Source organism: Moschus berezovskii, chromosome 9 (assembly GCF_049115385.1).
Source record: "Moschus berezovskii isolate FMDL1 chromosome 9, NW_MosBer_1.0, whole genome shotgun sequence".
Taxonomy (NCBI): domain Eukaryota; kingdom Metazoa; phylum Chordata; class Mammalia; order Artiodactyla; family Moschidae; genus Moschus; species Moschus berezovskii.
Window position 1 is genome coordinate 11,089,678 of NC_142468.1, and position 19,514 is coordinate 11,109,191.

General features: G+C 38.4%; 1 protein-coding gene across 8 annotated transcripts in view; it reads left to right on the top strand.

Annotated features, from left to right (window-relative positions):
- Positions 1–19,514, top strand: part of CEP128 (centrosomal protein 128) — a 487,012-nt gene that overhangs the window by 14,162 nt on the left and 453,336 nt on the right. For 6 of the 8 annotated variants that reach the window (XR_008687351.2, XM_088839413.1, XM_055437325.2 and 3 more), the window contains exons 1-5: positions 3,673–3,732; positions 5,065–5,194; positions 5,456–5,577; positions 9,297–9,458; positions 11,127–11,213. Coding sequence is in view for 7 of the 8 variants with exons in the window: in XM_088839413.1 (XP_088695539.1) it covers positions 9,312–9,458; positions 11,127–11,213 (234 nt within the window). In the remaining variant the exon portion in view is untranslated. Of the gene's footprint in view, positions 1–3,672; positions 3,733–5,064; positions 5,195–5,455; positions 5,578–9,296; positions 9,459–11,126; positions 11,214–19,514 lie in introns of those variants that run through there. The other 2 variants (XM_088839414.1, XM_088839415.1) reach the window with 1 other exon arrangement.

Genomic DNA, 19,514 nt, shown 5'->3' on the forward strand with positions numbered 1-19,514 from the left:
GACGTGAGTTTGATGAACTCCGGGAGTTGGTGATGGACAGGGAGGCCTGGCGTGCTGTGATTCATGGGGTCACAAAGAGTCGGACATGACTGAGACTGAACTGAATGAATATCAATATTTGAGCATTTTCTCATATGCCTGTTGGCCATCTGTTTGTCTTCTTTGGAGAAATATCTATTTATATCTTTTGCCCGTTTGATTGAGTTGTTTGTTTTTCTGATGTTCAGCTCGTGAACTGTTTGTATAATTCGGAGATTAATCCCTTGTTGCTCCCTTCATTTGCAAATATTTTTTCCCATTCTGTGGGTTGTCTTTTATTTTGTTCATGGTTACCTTTGCTGTGCAGAAGCTCTTAAGTTTGATTAGGTCGCATTTGTTTATTTTTGTTTTTATTTTCATTACTCTAGAAGGTAACTCCCAAAAGGTAATGCTGAAAATAATATCAAAGAGTGTTCCGCTTTCCTGTAAGAGTTTTATAGTGTCTGGCCGTACATTTTGGTTTTTGATCCATTTTGAGTTTATTTTTGTGTAAGGTGTTAGAGAATGTTCTAATTTCATTCTTTTACACATAGCTGTCCAGTGTTTCCAGCACCACTTATTGAGGAGACTGTCTTTTCTCCATTGTATACTTTTGCATCCCTTGTCGTAGACTTATTGGCCCTGGGTGTATGAGTTTATCTCTGGGCTTTCTGTCCTGTTCATTGGTCTATATTTCTGTCTTTATACCCATACTACCCAATCTTGACGACTGTTCAGTTCATTTCAGTCGCTCAGTTGTGTCCGACTCTTTGCAATCCCATGAACCACACCACGCCAGGCCTCCCTGTCCATCACCAACTCCCGGAGTCCACCCAAACCCATGTCCATTGAGTCGGTAATGCCATCCAACCATCTCATCCTCTGTCGTCCCCTTCTACTCCTGCCCTCAATCTTTCCCAGCAACAGGGTCTTTTCCGATGAGTCAATTCTTTGCATGAGGTGGCCAAAGTATTGGAGCTTCAGCTTTAGCATCAGTCCTTCCAATGAACATCCAGGATTGATCTCCTTTAGGATGGACTGGTTGGATCTCCTTGCAGTCCAAGGGACTCTCAAGAGTCTTCTCCAACACCACAGTTCAAAAGCATCAATTCTTTGGTGATCAGCTTTCTTTATAATCCAACTCTCACATCCATACTTGACCACTGGAAAAACCATAGCCTTGACTAGACGGACCTTTGTTGGCAAAGTAATGTCTCTGGTTTTTAATATGCCATCTAGGTTGGTCATAACTTTCCTTCCAAGGAGTATGTGTTGTCGAATTTCATGGTTGCAATCACCATCTGCACTGATTTTGGAGCCCAGAATCCAATGATGACTGTAGCTTGTAGTATAGTCTGAAATCAAGAAGTCTGATTTCTCCAGCTTCATTTTTCTTTCTCAGTACTTTTTGGCTATTTGGAGTCTTTTGTGTCTCCATATAAATTAAAATTTTTTTTCGTTCTAGTTCTGTGAGAAATGTCATTGGAAATTTGAAAGCGATTGCACTGAATCTGTCAAAGCTATGGCTTTTCCAGTAGTCATGTATAGATGTGAGAGTTGGACTATAAAGAAAGCTGAGCGCTGAAGAATTGATGCTTTTGAAGTGTGGTGTTGGAGAAGGCTCTTGGAAGTCTGTTGGACAGCAAGGAGATCCAACCAGTCCATCCTAAGGGAAATCAGTCCTGAATATTCATTAGAAGAACTGATGCTAAAGCTGAAACTCCAGTACTTTGGCCACCTGATGCACAGAACTGACTCAGTTGAAAAGACCCTGATGCTGGAAAAGATTGAAGGTGGGAGGAGAAGGTGCCAACAGTGGATGAGATGGTTGGATGGCATCACCGACTCAATGGACATGAGTTTGAGTAAACTCTGGGAGTTGGTGGACAGAGAGACCTGGCATCCTGCAGTCCATGAGGTTGCAAAGAGTCGGACATGACTGAGCGATTGAACTGAACTGCATTGAATCTGTAGAATGCCTTGGGTAGTAAAGTGATTTTGGCAATATTGAGTCTTCTGACCCAGCTTTGATTTTATATGAATTTGCTAAAAGGGTTTGAGGAGATGATGTTACAGAGGAGGACTGATGTAAAGAAGATAGGTGCAGGTGATAATTATTTGTGCATGGTAGCCCCTGGTGGTGTGTTAACTTTTTCTCTTGAAGGATGCAGCAGTTGCTATTGAAGCAGTGAAAAATACATTAAAATTTTTGAACTTGGTTCGTGGCTCAGCTTAAAGTACATTCCCCAGCTGTCCCAACCACCTCTAAATATCAACGTCATTACGTTGAGGACAGCTGCCTTGGACAGGGACGGCTGAGGCTCTTGGAGGCCACAGAAGCAATCAACGTACTTAACATGCACCAGTCAGCCTTTGTGAAATATCACCCCTGATGCTGGGTGCTTATCTTTTATGGAACAGCTTGCAAATCCTAATTGTTTTAAACTGGCTCTGAGGAAAAGAGACTTGAGAATCAATAAATTACAGCTCTCATACATACAAATGTGCATCATTATAATGAAGACAGTCTGATGGCTCTTTAGGTCAAATAACAAAAGAGGTGGACTCGAGTTTGTAGACTCACTGCCAGTCCTTTTATTGCAGGGTTGAAATTACAGGGCTGAATGCAGTTTTCATTCTCTCACAATATTCAGGTTTGCATATGGGCGTTCGTTTTTGATAGATAGATCCTCAGTGGGAGCAAATTGATGAGGGGTCCATTACTTGCTCTGGTGGCCGTACGTCTTCTTTATAAGGTTCATTAAGGCAGAAGCAACAATATTTATGCCTTTAAATACTGATGTGTTGGGAACAGCCAAATAAACTATTCCGAGAATGGTACCATCTGTTTTCAGACCCAGAGCTTTCTCTATGACTCTGGAGACTTTTGCCCAAGGTCACCCGTCTTAGATCTCTCTAGAGTCTTGGGAGAAGCTTAGTATCTGGAAAGCAGACAGTGTGAATAGTCCTGCTTTCTCATCAGTGATAAATTGTACCCGGAGGTTTAAGCTGCAGAGAGTATCTGCTGCTTTTTGGTGGCTCAGATGGTAAAGAATCTGGCTGCAGTGCAGGAGACCTGGGTTCCATCCCTGGGTCGGGAAGATCCCCTGGAGAAGGAGATGGCATCCTGCTCCAGTATTCTGGCCAGGAAAATCCCAGGGACAGATGAGCCTGGCAGGCTACAGTCCATGGGGTTGCAGAGTTGGATACAACTGAACAACTTCACTTTCTTTCTTTCTCCAGTTAAAGGAAATGCCTGTCACACATTTAACCAGGATTTAGGTGATTCAGTTCCTTTAAATTGTTCTTTAATCATTCTTCAAAGTTAGCAATTCTTTCTTCTTTTGTCTACAAACATCATGCTGAGATTTCTTATGCTAATGCAAATTTCTAATCCACCTGAATTTTTTTTCTTTTAACTCTTTAAAAATAATGAAGATTTTTTTTTTTCTCGAGCATGCTAGGTGTTTAAATTCTTCTTTGGAATTCAAATTGCGGTAGTGATTATTATTCATGGACCACTTTAAATTTGTTTTATTTAAACGCATTTTCCAGGCATCAGTCTGTTCTTAATCTGCTGTCTCTGAAGGGGATCTTTACATATATATTTTTTCTTTTAAGCATTGATTTTCTTTCTGATTATTCAATCATTGTAGAAAATTCAGGAAGTATGGGAATGTTTAAAGAATAGAAATCGACTATAAACTTACCGTGGTAAGTATACTTTTATTTTCTTCTCCCTTTGTCCTCATCGTTTCCTGTACCTCTAAGTATGTATGTGTGCGTGTGTGTGAAATCACTTCAGTCATGTCCTGCTCTTTCGGGCCCTGTGGACCATAGCCTGCCAGGCTCACCTGTCTGACGGATTCTCCAGGCAAGAATGCTGGAGTGGGTTGCCAGGCCCTCCTCAAAGGGATCTTCCCCACCCAGCGATTGACCCTACTTCTCTTATGTCTCCTACATTGGCAGGTGGGTTCTTTACCACTTTCTCCACCTGGGAAACCCCTGAATATGTATACTGGCAATTTATATTCGTATACAGACATCAGGTAATGTTTATTACAAAATTGTGATTCATGCTTTTATCCCTTGTGTTGCTATTAAATATCTCCAGAAACAGGGTTTTAATGTCTGTGTACTGTTCCATTACATGAATGTACTGTATTTTAACTCTTATAATTTGAAATTTCAGTGCTTTATATTTTCCCTCTGTTATATAGTTGTGATATTTGTTCTCAGCAAATATTCTTATATATAAATTTCTGTATATATTCCAATGATTTTGTTAGAAACTTTGGAAGTATCGTTGGCAGGTCAAAGGTATAAACTGCTTTTGATACATATTGCCTGCTGACATCCAGACAATTTGTATCAACTTACACATATCCTTTAGGACAGCATAGGAGTGTTCCTTCCCCTACAACCTGGCTAAGATAGACATAATTAATTAAGGGAGAACAGTGGGCTATAAAAGCATCTCATTGACGATTTATATTTCCTAGGTTATTAGATAGAACAGTTTTGCATGGCCATGAATATATATATATTTTTAACGTGACTGCTCTCAGTATGCTTTTATCAACATGGACTGAGTCTAATGCTTTGGGTATGATTTCACTGGGGAGAAGATTTTCAGAGTCCTAAAAAAAATCTTATTTGCATTAATGCCACTGATACTAGGATAAACAATACTTTTTAAAAACTATTTAATTGTACAAAATATTAATGGTCAGTGAAGAGTGTAGCATTGGCATTTACTGTTTTGTGCTTCTCTGTCAGTTATCTTAAGGGGCTCTTGGAACTATCTTCATGGCCTTTGGTTGAATCCCTGGATTGGGAAGATCCCCTGGAGAAGGAAATGGCAACCCACTCCAGTATTCTTACCTGGGAAATCCCATGGACAGAGGAGCCTGGCAGGCTACAGTCCATGGGGTTGCAAAGAGTTGGGCCTGGCTGCGTGACTGACACTTTTTTCTGATAGTGGGGCAGCAGCCTTCTTCTCTCGAGGCCACTCCTTTCTCATTTGTTTCTCTCTTCCTCCATCAGCTCCGTGTCTGGGGAGTGGAAATGTTGACTGTTAGTAGACTGACATCTTTTGGTAAGGCTGGAACTCTGCCACTGTACCTGCTTTCTGCATTTTGACACTTAGGTTCAGCTGCTCTGTTAGCTGTGAGAGGTGTGTTTGACCTTTTGAATTGTTGGTAGTAGGTGTAGACAGTACTAAGTTTTTTTTTTTTTTAATCAACAATGTAATAGTAGTCGAATTTCTATTTTTTTATTATAGATTCTTTAATGTCTTTAGTGTTTTAAATTCAACACTTATGACATTTATGTAATTAAATTCTTTCATATGCTATAAAAGCGAATGTTTCATATGCTGTAATATGATATAAAAATCTTCACCTGTATCTCACGTTGAATCTTGATATTTCTACAGGAGTTCCATCAGATGCAGGAGTTTGTATGTCTTTTATTGCTCAACGTAATTGAAATTAAAAGCTGAGGACTTTGTGAACTAGTGAAATTCATGCTGAAAAGTGTGATTTTATCTTATTAAAAGTATGTAATCCTTAATAGGGGTAAGTGAGAGGTCGTGTGTGTGTGTGTGTGTGTGTGTGTGTGTTATGTGACAGTTACACATAGTTAAGCTAATGCTGTTTGTATGGTTTTGACAACGCTGTATGTGTGAGCAGCTAATGCTGCTATGATTTTCTCTTTTAGATTCAGATACCCTGTATCTTTACTTGTTAATATTTTTTCAACTAATTACAGTGTGTGTTCCATTAAGGAAGACTGCGAGGTACGTATGTACCTGTGGTAAAAGTGTAAGAGTGCGGTGTGGAGAGTTAAACTCATTCAGTGGTTAACCCAGGGATGGGGTGGGGTGGAGCGGTGGGAGTAGTCGGCTGAGGATAGGGTGGGCAGCTGCGTGCATGCATGTGCGACTGTCTGACTCTGCAGCCCCGGGGACAGGCTCCCCTGCCAGGCTCCTCTGTCCATGGAATTTTTCAAGAATACTGGAGTGGGTTGCCATTTCCTTCTCCAACGGATATTCCCAACACAGGGATCAAACCTGTGTCTCCTATATTGGCAGGAGGATTCTTTACTGCTGTGCCAATAGTAGGGCTTTATTTACAGTGTTCTAAATATTGGATTGGCCAAAAAGTTTGTTCAGGTTTTTCTGTACCAGCTAATGGAAAAACCCAAATAAATTTTTTGGCCAACCTAATATTTTATTTAAAATATTAGAAGCACACGTGTCAGAATGGGAAATAATAATATTAAGAATATATTCTTAAAAATAATAGGGAAACAGATGATAGAAGCAGAAGAATATAATAGAAAATAGAAATAGATAATGATAATATTCTGGTAGCAGATACATGCTTGCTTACTATCTTAGTCTCTGTACTATTTTATATTTTACACATTTTTCCAAAATTATTTAAAAACACATAAAATTTTCAGTTTTAACTCTTTGTAGTCAAGTTGATACTCCAGATAGCTCATTAGATGACTCTGATATGCCATTTATATTCATTGACATTGCGTGCATGCTAAGTTGCTTCATTTGTGTCTGACTCTATGCAACCCTATGGACTGTAGCCCACCAGGCTCTTCTGTCTCTGAGATTTCCCAGGCAAGAACACTGGAGTAGGTTGCTGTGCCCACCTCCTGTGGATCTTCCTAACCCGCTTCCGAACCCAGGAATTGAACCCGTGTCTCTTATGTCTACCTGCATTGACAGGCGGGTTCTTTACCACTAGCATCATCTGGGAAGCTCCCTCTCCCTTCATTGACATTATGGATAACTGATTATTATTAAAATTTTGATATTCAAAAAAAAAATCAGGTTGTCTCAAAGATGGTTATCTTGTTTCTTGTTCTCACCAACAGCCATTATGGTTAACGTCTGGTTTTTCAGTGTTACCTTTTTATTCTGCCTGGTGATATCTTAATTCCAGTTTAGTTTCCAGAATTATGATTGGTTAAAATGAAACTTACTCTTTCAGATACAGAATTCTGACAGGTCCAGGCATAATTATTATTTTCCATCATATAAGAGACGGAATAAGGACATAAAAGCCTTTTTACTCTGAGGCCAGAGGTTTGATTTGTTTTATTATATGCAGCATAGATATGTCACTGTTTTTTTTTTTCCCCTAAGTGACTAATAGAGATTTCATATTGCTACTTGCTTTCTACTCTCCCTCCCTTTGGTATTTTGATGCTTAAATGAAATGACAGGGCATTGAGGAGGCTGTGGACACATGTGAGCCATGGCCTGATGCTATCTTTAATGATCTTTGCTAACTGTTAGGACTATTCACAAGTAGTGTTTAGGAGACAGGAGAGGAGCAGAATGAAGAGAACAATGAAGGTGAGGAAGCCTGGCTGAGCCCTAGGTCTGCTTCCTGGGTCTGTTACTTACAGTCACTGTCTGGAGTTTGGCTTGTTACTTATTTCTGCCTTCAGCATCCTCTATAGGTTAACTGCCCATTTTAGTAAGTTATTATTGGAATTAAATTGGACTGTCTATGTGAGCATTTATAGAGTACCTGGCATTGTAGTAGGCTCTCAGAAAATGTTGAATTTTTTTTTTCCTCCTGTTTTCATTAAAGGAAAATGTTGGAAAGTCCTCTAACTTACAGCAAATGATTTTAGGTCAAGTGGCATAGATTTATGGGTGTGCGCACATGTGTGCATGGGTGTGCAGAGACACACAAGTGATTTCCTAAGTTTAAAGGTGAAGTTCTATTTAAGATTTCTTCTTAAGTTTATTCTTTTGGACTTAAACAAGTGTGATCCTGCAAAACTGTAGCCTTACAGTTGCATCAGCCTTTGTTTCTTGTTCATGTTTCCTGATGTCAGAGGGAGCTACATTGTCGGCATGTGCTTTTATACTTGTAGACAGGAGAAGGGAGGCGGGAACTGAGGAAAGAGTTGAGGAAGGAAGTTGAGAGGCCTGGGCAGAGGAGAGTCTGGAGTCTGGCAGCTCTTCTCCAGCACTGTCTCAGATGGGTTGAAGAAGCTGGATGTTATGTTGATTTCTTTTTTCTGATTCTACAAGGACAGACTGTATTTCACTTTGAAAAGCCTGAACTCACAGCAGGCTCCCTTGCTTATCTTTTTTATTTAGTTTAATATTTTAAAAACATGAATACTTTCATTAAATGCCCTAGAATCTATACATATTTAGCAAATTCCCTCTATCCCTTTGGCTTTAGATGTATGGTCATGTACTTTCCAGATTCATTCTGAATAAAGATCCAAAAATTTCACAATATTCTAGATTATTAAAGCGAGGTTTCCTCATACTGTTTTTAAAACGCCAGAAAACTGGCCATATAGATTTTAGGAAGATTGTAACAATTAATGTTAAAATAAAGATCATTAACTCTCTGTTAAGCAGAAAACAAAATTATTGGAATACTCAAACTTTCACTTTTGATAATTGAATTTTCTCTGAAGTTTCTTTGTTAAAAATATATTTCATTTTTTCAATTTCTATAAAAACTTTCTGAAATTTTGAGATTGTCCTTCATGAAATAATTTTCTTTTGCATTAGATTGAAAAATGAGGTAAGGATGGAAAGAAAGCATATTTAGAGATGTTTCTGCTTAGGAGATTATATTCAGGCTGCTTGGCCTTCTGTTTTGGTGGAGATGTTGAATATGTCATCTCACGTATTTGTTATCATGGAATTTGTACTTCTGTGATGGCATTTAATTCGATTGTATTTTAAATTAAGATGTATGAGAGTGTTTGCTGTATAATAAATGGAATTCTCTTAGTTTATTCTGTGTGTGTTGTATTTTTATTTAAAGATACACATGTTCTCATAGCTTAGCAGAGTGGAAGTCAGATGAATATTGAGACCTGCAGGTCCTACCTTGGAGAATAGCTGCATTTTTTTTTCTTTCATTGTAGAGATATCAATCTGTATGTCTCATATACCTTAGAGTGTTGTTGGTAGGGTTGTATGAAATACTGTATGCTTTGAAAATTTAGGAGCATTGCACAAAACTAAGTGTTTATTATTATTTGGAGTTATAAATGTCTGAGGAATTGCTCATAAAGTAGAAAAGACAAAGGAGAGAGAGTTGCACGTGGAAATGACTTGACTTGTATTTACAAGCTCTGTGTTAGAAATTATGATATGGCAGAAGACTAATGTAGTAAATACTTAAGATCAAAAAGCAAATAAAAGTTAAATTAACTTCTTATTTCTCTGCTCTTTACCATTTGATTGACCTTGAGCTGGATTTATTTTTAAGGATTTTTGTACATCAATGGCAGAATCCTCCAGCGATTCAGACCACTTCCGCTCTTGTGACCGATTGAGTCGATGGGCTGCCAGTTCAGTACACAGGGGAGTTCGACATCGTCCTACTGTGGGTGTCACTGAGAAGGTCAACACAATAACCAGTACTTTACAGGTTAGTTTAGCAGTGGTAGCATGTGGTAGGTTTTAACTCAGTTAAGCTAAGAAATGGTTTAAGTCAGTGTATTAGTTTTTTATGACAGAGTAACAAATTACCATAAAACTATTGTCTAAAAAACCTAGAAATTTATTTTCTTACAGTTCTGAAGGTCAGAATCTGACATTGGTCTCATTGGGCTAAAAGCAGGATATCAGGAGGTCCGCATTCCTTTCTGGAGGTCCTAGGGAAATACTGTTCCTTTTCTAGACGCTGCCGAAATTCCTGGTCCTATGGCCCCTCCCTTCCTCTTCACAGCCATAGCAGTGGGTTGGACCCTTCTTGCATCATGCTACCATGCCTACTCTTGCTTCCCTCTGTGGCTCCTTGTGAGTACTTTGGGTCCACCCCATAATCCAGAATAATCTCCCCATCTCAAGGTCCTTGATTTAGTTACATCTGCAAAATCCCTTTTGCCATATAAGGGAACATATACACAGGTTTGAGAGATTAGGACCTAGACATTTTTGGGGCCATTATTCTGCCTGACAGTAAAGATACTTGAGATATCTGATAGGTTGCGGAAATGTCTTGGGATAAGATAGTATTTCCAAATACTTAAAATACTGTGGGAATGAAGGCAGTAGGAATTACCATAGTTTAGCTTCTTGTGGAGGTGTCTTTAGAGAAGTTGTTCCTATTTTGAGTATGTAAATTATTCATGGATGAATGATATTGAGATACCATTTTTATTTAGAGGTTAGTTTTTGACAGTGTTTGGAAATTTGAGTGGGCATTTTATATGCCCTTTCTAGAAAGGGTTTTGATAATGAGGTGGGGGAAGGATATCATGTTGGGAAAAAAGAAAACTGAAATAGAATAATTTTTTTTCCTACCCTTTAATCTGTTACTTCTGTTTTGCCTGAATAACCATGGATTTTGGCTTTCAATTAGTTTGAGTTATTATGCTTAGATAAAAAGAGGCTAATTTCTGGTGGAGAAACCATAATATGCTTTAAAACTCAGAAACCTATTTCTTTTGAAACTTATTTAAATTAACATGATATTGGATTTTTGTAGTGCAGATTCTTGTACTTTTCCACTAATGAAACATATTAATAAGTATATATTTTGAAAGAAATGCCTTCATTCACCTTTCAGGTGAAACCTAGAAAATTTCGTGGAAACCATTTTTATTGTAATTAGAAACAAATTTGTTTATAGCTAAAAGTTAAAGGCTACTTTATTTTCTCTTAATCGAGTTCTAAGGTAAAAAATTGAAATAACATTGATCCTAGTGATTTGCTTGTCTTGAACACAATCTACTACATTTTTCTCAGGATTTCTCTTCTATAAAGAGGGGGTGAAGTGTAAATTGTTGACGTGCACAAATTGATGATGAGGATTCTTATCCAGTTTATGGTTTTGTTTCCAGCTTGTTGTGGAGCCTTGGATAAGGACTGAAACCATTTGCTTCAAATTTCACACGAGTAAATTGCAGATAGGCTTGAGTTTCTTTATCAGTGTTAATAAGATTTATTTGATATTTATGAAGTATATTGATGGTCAACTTAATTACTGTATCAGTTGTACCTTTTGCAAACAGTTGACCTAGTTCTTTGATATACTGCTAAGATTGGGGAAAACATCATTTGGAGCAATTAATAAAACCCACTTCTTTTTTAGGACACCAGTCGGAACCTGCGACAAGTCGACCAGATGCTTGGACATTATCGAGAGTATAGTAATGGACAGGCGGGGGCTATAGAACATGTAAGAATGTTTACAAATGTTTGCATTTTCTCTTACCAACCTTTTTGGAAGTTTAGTTGTTGAATATGGATATGAGATAAAGGAGATGACCATCATGGATAGCTTTAGCTTTTTGACTGGTTTATTATTTTGTAGTTTAAATTGAGGTTAGCTTGTCAGATAGATTGCCAACTAGTGTGTATAGATTAGGTTCTGTTGTGTTTGCAAGCTTTATTTATTAATTTTTTTTGGCTGTGCCACATGACATGTAGGATTTGTTCCCTGATGAGGATCAAACCACTGCAGTGGAAGCATGGAGTCTTAACCACTGGACTACCAGGGAAGTCTGAATTTGAAAGCTTTAAATCAGAGGGGGAAGAATTAAGGATGTGAATTAAACTGAAACTTACTAAATTTGGACCATGGATATGCCTCATGGGAATTAAGAATTTTAAGGATGGTTTAATTTAGTAAGACATGCTCATTATTTAAATAAATACTAAAACCCCATAGCCCTTTTTAGTGCTACTCCAAAGAGGTAACTGTTTGCTGTTAAGCAAACTGTTAAGCTTTTTATATATCTTTCCAAACATTTTCAATGCATGCATAAGCATACATGTAATTGCTTTGAAAACCGGCATCCTGTTATTTAACTTTTGTATAACAAGTATTATATAACTTTAATTCATTTAATGTATATCATTTTTCATATGACACAGTAGCTCTTCCTCATTCTTTTGAACAGTTATAATATTCCATAGTATGGATGTATTTAGGTTATTGTTTGTTATTATAAACCGTGCAGCTGTTACCGTTACTGTACACATTTGTTGTGTATAATCATGTATGATTCTTGGAAGTATAGAATTCCTGGGTTAAAGGACATGTGCAATTAAAAATTCTCCAGACATTTCAAAATTCCCTTTCAAGTGTATGCGAATTTATACACATGGGGATTTAATATAATTCCCGTGGGGATGGAAGCTGGAAAGATACCCCAGAATTCTGGGATAAAATGAATATTTTTATTTGTTTGTTTGATTTGGGCCATGCCATGTGGCTTGTGGGATTTTAATTCCCGGACGAGAAATTGAACCTGGTCCCCAGGCAGTGAGAGTGTGAAGTCTTAAACACTGGGCCACCAGAGAATTCCCTAAAATGAATATTTTTTATTAATATTTTGCTAATTCCATCTCTTATTTCCTTCTTTTGGAATTTGCTAACTCATCTTCTACAGATTCTTGGGAAACCAATTACATTTATTCCTTCATGTTTCTAATTATGAGTAGATACTCTAAGACGACAGGTATTACATATGTACTGTAAAATTGATTATTTTATATATATCTGCGCTGTACTGAGTTGCCACTTAAGTCTCAAGCTTACTTGATGATTTATTTTCTTTTTACAAAGCAGAAATGTAGTCATCTCATTTGCTTGTAATTGGAGGCTAATTGCTTGAGTGCAGGGAACATATTTTCTCTCGTAAGGTTTTTTTTACTACTTTTATTTAGAAAATAAACTTGGACTTTTTTGCATCTACCAGGTTTTTATGATTTATGATGTATTTGCAGATGGAGCCATAGACTTTATATATTTGAGTAGCTCATGTTTTTGATTTAATTACCTTATTAATAATGGTAGTTGATTTTTTGCTCCATAATTTATTAGTTAAAAATTAAAAACATTAACTAGTGGCAGAGAACTAACCTACTTTGAAAGGGAGAATATTAGATGAATTTCCCTTGGATTGAGTTATTGGGAAATAAAACTATGTATTAGAGAAACTTCTGCATGGGTAAGCTTTTAAAACACAGAATGCAGTCTACTAGAATTGGGAGGCCTAGAATTGAATAACGCTGAGTTCTGGGGGAATGGTTTTATACATGAGAAATAAACTCAACAGGTATTTCATTTCCATCTGAATTATCCATACGTAAAATGTAGGGCCACTCATATTTAAAATAGGACATAGGAGAACAAGATTCTTTTACCGTGCACATGTGGCAAGTTGCTTTGGTCATGTCTGACTCTGCAACGCTATGGACTGTAGCCCGCCAGGCTCCTCTGTCCATGGGATTCTCCAGGGATACTGAAGTGGGTTGCCATTTCCTCCTCTAGGAGATCTTCCAGATCCAGAGATCGAACCCATGTCTCTTATTGGCAGGCAGGTTCTTTACCACTAGTACCACCTGGGAAGCCCTCCTTTTATTTTAGGCCATTCTTTGATGGTCTAAATTCTCCTCCTTAGTTTCTCCAAATTCTTGTTCTGTTAAAGTAGTTGGTTCTCAATGATTACCCACTCACCCTCAGCATACCAGAGGGGGGATGTCTCTCATTGCTTTATATTACACTCCCTCCATGGAGCAATGATTTCCACTCTACCACCTGTAAGTTACCTGGGGGCACACCTGCCTTAAACTATGGGAAGATGTGCATCTCGGAGTATTTCTCACAAGTCAGTCTGATGGGCTTCTCAGTATAGATTGCTTTCTTAGCATTAAAATATTTACTGTCATGAAACATAGCAGTAAAATGAGCATAACCTAAAAATGAGTGTATGTAACATGCTAACTATCAGGTGATTCATCTGAATCTTTCTATTTTTATTCTTTAAGTCTTGTAAGTACGTGATAATGTTATCCTCTATTTTTAAAATTTTAATCATTGTCTGTTCTGTTTAGGAAGGGACTCTGGAAGTTGATTTTTGTTTTTTGTTTCTTTTTGAGCCTGTGCTCCAGCTCATGCAAGTTCTCTTGCTGTGGGACCTAGTTTTTTTTCAACATTGTGTAGCAGATTAATTGATTTTGAAATTATTATTTTATTGAGGTATAGTTAATTTATAATATTGTATTAGTTTCTGGTATACAGCAGAGTGACTCAGTTATACACACATATTTATTAATATTCTTTTCCATTATGGTTTATTCTAGGATATAAGATATCGAATATAATTCCCTGTGCTAAACAGTAGGACCCTGCTTATCTATTTTATGTAGACTATTTTGTATCTGCTAATCTCTAATTTATCCCCCACCTACCCCCTTTCCCCTTTGGTAACCATAGTTTGTTTTCTATATCTATGAGTCTGTTTCTATTTTGTAAATAATTTTGCTTGTGTCATATTTTATTTTTACATGTAAGTGATATCATATTTGTCTTCCTCGTTCTGACTGACTTCGTTTAGTATGATAATCTCTGTATCCGTCCATATTGCTGCAAACGGACTCACTTCATTGTTACTGGCTGAGTAGTGTTCCATTGTGTATATGTATGTACCATATCTTTATCCATTCGTCTGTTGACATTTAGATTGCTTCCATGTCTTGTCTATTGAAAGTAGTGCAGCTATGAACTTTGGGGTATACGCATTTTTTTGAATTAGAGTTTTTTCCAGATATATGCCCAGGGGTGGATTGCTGGATCTTATAGCAATTTTTACTTTTTCAAGGAACATCCATACCCCTTTCTATAGTGCTGCACCAATTTACATTCCATCCGACAGTGTAGTTCCTTTTTCTCCACACCCTCAATAACATTTACTATTTGTAGGCTTTTGATGGTGGCCATTCTAACTAGTGTGAGGTGATAGCTCATTGTAATTTTGATGGTGTGATCACTGACCTAGAGCCAGACATCTTGGAATGTGAAGTCAAGTGGGCCTTAGAAAGCATCACTACAAACAAAGCAAGTGGAGGTGATGGAATTCCAGTTGAGCTATTTCAAATCCTGAAAGATGATGCTGTGAAAGTGCTGCACTCAATATGCCAGCAAATTTGGAAAACTCAGCAGTGGCCACAGGACTGGAAACGGTCAGTCTTCATTCCAATCCCAAAGAAAGAATGCCAAAGAATGCTCAAACTACCGCACAATTGCACTTATCTCACACGCTAGTAAGTTCAGTTCAGTTCAGTTGCTCAGTCGTGTCCGACTCTTTGCGACCCCATGAATCACAGCACGCCAGGCCTCCCTGTCCATCACCATCTCCCGGAGTTCACTCAAACTCATGTCCATCGAGTCGGTGATGCCATCCAGCCATCTCATTCTCTGTCGTCCCCTTCTCCTCCTGCCCCCAATCCCTCCCAGCATCAGAGTCTTTTCCAGTGAGTCAACTTGTTGCATGAGGTGGCCAAAGTATTGCAGTTTCAGCTTTAGCATCAGTCCTTCCAATGAACACCCAGGACTGATCTCCTTTAGAATGGACTGGTTGGATCTCCTTGCAGTCCAAGGGACTCTCAAGAGTCTTCTCCAGCACCACAGTTCAAATGGACTTATATTTCCATAAATCAGCATATGCAGAGAGGTTAGGGACAGCAGTCAGAGATAATGATCTTTATTATAAATGAAAAAGGTAGCAGCAACCATTTAAAAAGTACATTTCAGCAACAGATGGTGGGACCGGAAAAATAGGGAATCCATAACTTTGCTCTAATTTTATAAAATGCCCCACCTCCTCCACCTCTTCTTTCTGTCCTCCTCCTCTTTGCTCTAGTGTTAATAGCAGAAGATAAATAGGCCCTAAGGGACCAACGTAGAGCTGATAAAATTAACTCTACAACCAATCTATTGTGCAGTCTATTGCCAGATCAACCTTGGCATTCTGTGGAGAAACAGGCAGTGAAGGAAAGTCAAGTAGAAAGCACTTAATTGGTGTGCCCATGGCTGTCACTATTATGTTGGACAAAATTTTTGACATCACCTCTTCTCTGCCTGTACTTCTGCCCTGGATTTTGCCAAGTTGACCTTACACTTGTAAATCAAGCACTTCAATTTTTCTTTTTTTTTAATGTCAGCATTATAGCTATACATTATAGCCATAGTTACCTGTGCTATATTCATTGTGAATGTTTGCTAAATACTGACTTTACTGTCAGGTGAAACCGGGGTAAATGGTTAGATGAAATATTCACTTTTCCAGTTACTGCTCAACCATGCAGCCAAGTGGATGTGGTTACCTATACATGCAGATTACCTATACCTATACAGATTTGCATGCATTTCTGTATAATCTGTGTTCTGTATAATCTGTGTTAGGGGATGGGATGTGTGTTTTCCTAGTATGAAAATAAAGGACAATCTGGAGTAAGAAAGTGTCTGAAGAAACTAAATAGGATCTTTAATGGTTTCCACAATTTAAGCCTACTTTGAATTGCAGTGGGCTTCCCTTGTGGCTAAGCTGGTAAAGAATCTGCCTGCAGTGCGGGAGACCTGGGTTCAATCCCTGGGTTGGGAAGATTCCCTGGAGAAGGGAAAGCCTACCCACTCCAGTATTCTGGCCTGGAGAATTCCCAGTCCCAGGTGAGGTGAAGTTTAGTGTAACTCTTCCACTGAGTACAGCCGTAACACCTTTACTGAATGCGTGGAGTAGCTTTTCGAGGACTCTGGAAAGTAAAGTCAGTCAGTCCTTGTTGCATGGTTTTGATGTGCATGAATTTCATTACCCCATGTGGTCAAAATAACACCCACCCTTACAATTAAAATTTCAATTAACACAACATTGTATTGATGATGAGTAAAGCAGAGACATTACTTTGCCAACCAAGGTCCATCTAGTCAAGGCTATGGTTTTTCCCGTGGTCATGTATAGATGTGAGAGTTGGACTGTGAAGAAAGCCGATCGCCGAAGAATTGATGCTTTTGAACTGTGGTGTTGGAGAAGACTCTTGAGAGTCCCTTGGACTGCAAGGAGATCCAATCAGTCCATTCTAAGGGAGATCAATCCTGGGTGTTCATTGGAAGGACTGATGCTAAAGCTGAAACTGCAATACTTCGGCCACCTCATGCGACGAGTTGACTCACTGGCAAAGACTCTGATGCTGGGAAAGGTTGGGGGCGGGAGAAGGGGACGACCGAGAATGAGATGGCTGGATGGCATCACCGACTCTGTGGACATGAGTTTGAGTGAACTCTGGGAGTTGGTGATGGACAGGGAGGCCTGGTGTGCTGTGATTCATGGGGTCGCGGAGAGTCGGACACGACTGAGCGACTGAACTGAACTGAACTGCAAAAAAGGAGAAACTTTGCTGCTAGCTCTTCAGGCCACACGTTACTGTGTAAATAACAAATTGTTGCTTTTGAAGTCTGTTGCTGATTGGTTGCAGACAATGAAGAGTATAATGGTGATATTTCCCTTCTATTCCAGTGATGATCCTTGCTATTTGTAAAAATAAATAATAATAATAAATGAATTGGTCAAAAAGGTGAAAGTGTTGCAAAGAAATGAAAATTGATAATGCTAAAATGAAATTTGAATTATATTATGGAGGAGTTACACATGGGGTTATAAAGATATAGGAAGGGTGGTGGGGAGGAATAGTTAGGGAGTTTGGGATTGACATGTACACACTGCTGTTAATATATTTAAAATAGTTAACTGTTGCAGTCCTTTAATGGACTGGCACCTGGCGGTCCAGAGTTGACAATAAGAAAGTGAAAGAGTAAGAAGCTAATATTCCCTGGTTTATGCAGAGAACCAAAAAAACCCTTGAAGAGGGCTTGTACTGCTCACGAAGGCACAGGGTGCCCTCTCACAGGGGTCTTGGAAACCGGGCAGGAGAATGAGCTCGGCGGGTTTCTACGCTCCAGAGAATTAGCCAGAGGGAGAGAGAGAGAGAGAAAGACAGACATAGGGACCCAAGCCTCTGGTGGAGGAAGGGTGCTTTAATGATCTTTCTGTCAGTATATATAGGCTGTTGTACAAGAAATTTCTTTCGACAATGATAAAGATCAGAAAACCAAACGTACAGCAACCATTAGGAAGGGAACAAGGGATTAATAATGGTCACAAGGTCAGGAAGCAATCCATATCTAAAGAAAGAGGATTGAGACTAAGCAGTTTTGTCATAAGGAGAATGTTACTGAAGGAGATTCAAGCCTGTCTCATCCTATGACCTCAGTCCTGGGAGTGGTGTGCCATTCCACTCATTTCTGTTGCCAGAAACTGATAAGGAACAGAGGATTTATGAGAAACAGCATGTAGGAATCCTCCTGTTAAACATTCCCTGACAGTTAACCAACAAGGACCTACTGTGTAGCACAGGAAATTGTGCTTAGTGTTATTAACAACCTAAGTGGGAAAAGAATTTGAAAAATAATGGATACATGTGTATGTATAACTGAATCACTTTGCTGATAACCAAATCACTTGGCTGTACACCTGAAACTAACACAGCATTGTTAATCAACTATGCTGCTGCTGCTGCTGCTGCTGCTTCTAAGTCGCTTCAGTCGTGTCCGACTCTGTGCGATCCCATAGATGGCAGCCTACAAGGCTCCCCCGTCCCTGGGATTCTCCAGGCAAGAACACTGGAGTGGGTTGCCATTGCTACTCCAATATAAAATAAAAAGTTAAAAAGAAATAGCCGAGAGTGAGAATAGTGACAGTTTTGCTGTTTAAGAGTCTGTAGATGTACAACTGGAGGAATTCAGTGAGTCATCTTTAGGGAATGATATTTTTTTGAAGACTTTCTTCAGATTAAAACATCCCATTTCTTCACTCGTGTTTGCTCTTATATTCAGCATCTATAATCATCACAATGAAAACTGGACATTGCCATTTACTGGACAAACCAATCTTCCCTAGGCATTTCTCTAATTATTCTACATACATTATCTTATTTCAGTCTCAAAATAAAAAGTTAGTCTGTGAAATAGATCAACAGGAGCAGATGCAGAAGTAGTATAATTGAGGCAAGTACAGGCTTTCTTCTGGTTCTTCTGAATCATGATGTTTTTAATGATCACACCCCTTAATATGGAGTGCTGACTGCTGCCTAGGTGATTTCTCTTCATATATTTGATTTGCCATATACTCAGTCTTTCTGAGTTATATATATATATATATATATATGCAATATATATATATTTCAATTCACTGAGCTTGACTTATATTTTGTCTCAAATTAGACCTTCAAATAGCGACGTCAGGGGTCTTTCAGAGATGTTGATGAGAGTTTTAAAAATTTGCTCTTTTATTGTTAATCTGAAAGCTTATAATTTATTTACTCCTTTCCAAAATGATGAGTTATTCCCTGGCATTGTCTACTGATGACCAATGATTTTTTTTTTCTTTTTGAGTATCGTTAACTTATGAACTTAGGCATATTGGAACAGGTTTATTCCATTGCAGTTAATATTTTTATTGATGCCCAAATTATTTCATCTATCACTCGAGAGAGATTTTTCAACTTGAATTCTTTGTTTAAAAGAATGTCTTAACAATTTGGATGAACTGCCTTGTAAACAAGTATTGCCATTCAATTTCAGTGGCTGAGTTTTATTTTTATTTCTACTGGGTCAGTTCAGTTCATTTGGTCAGTTGTG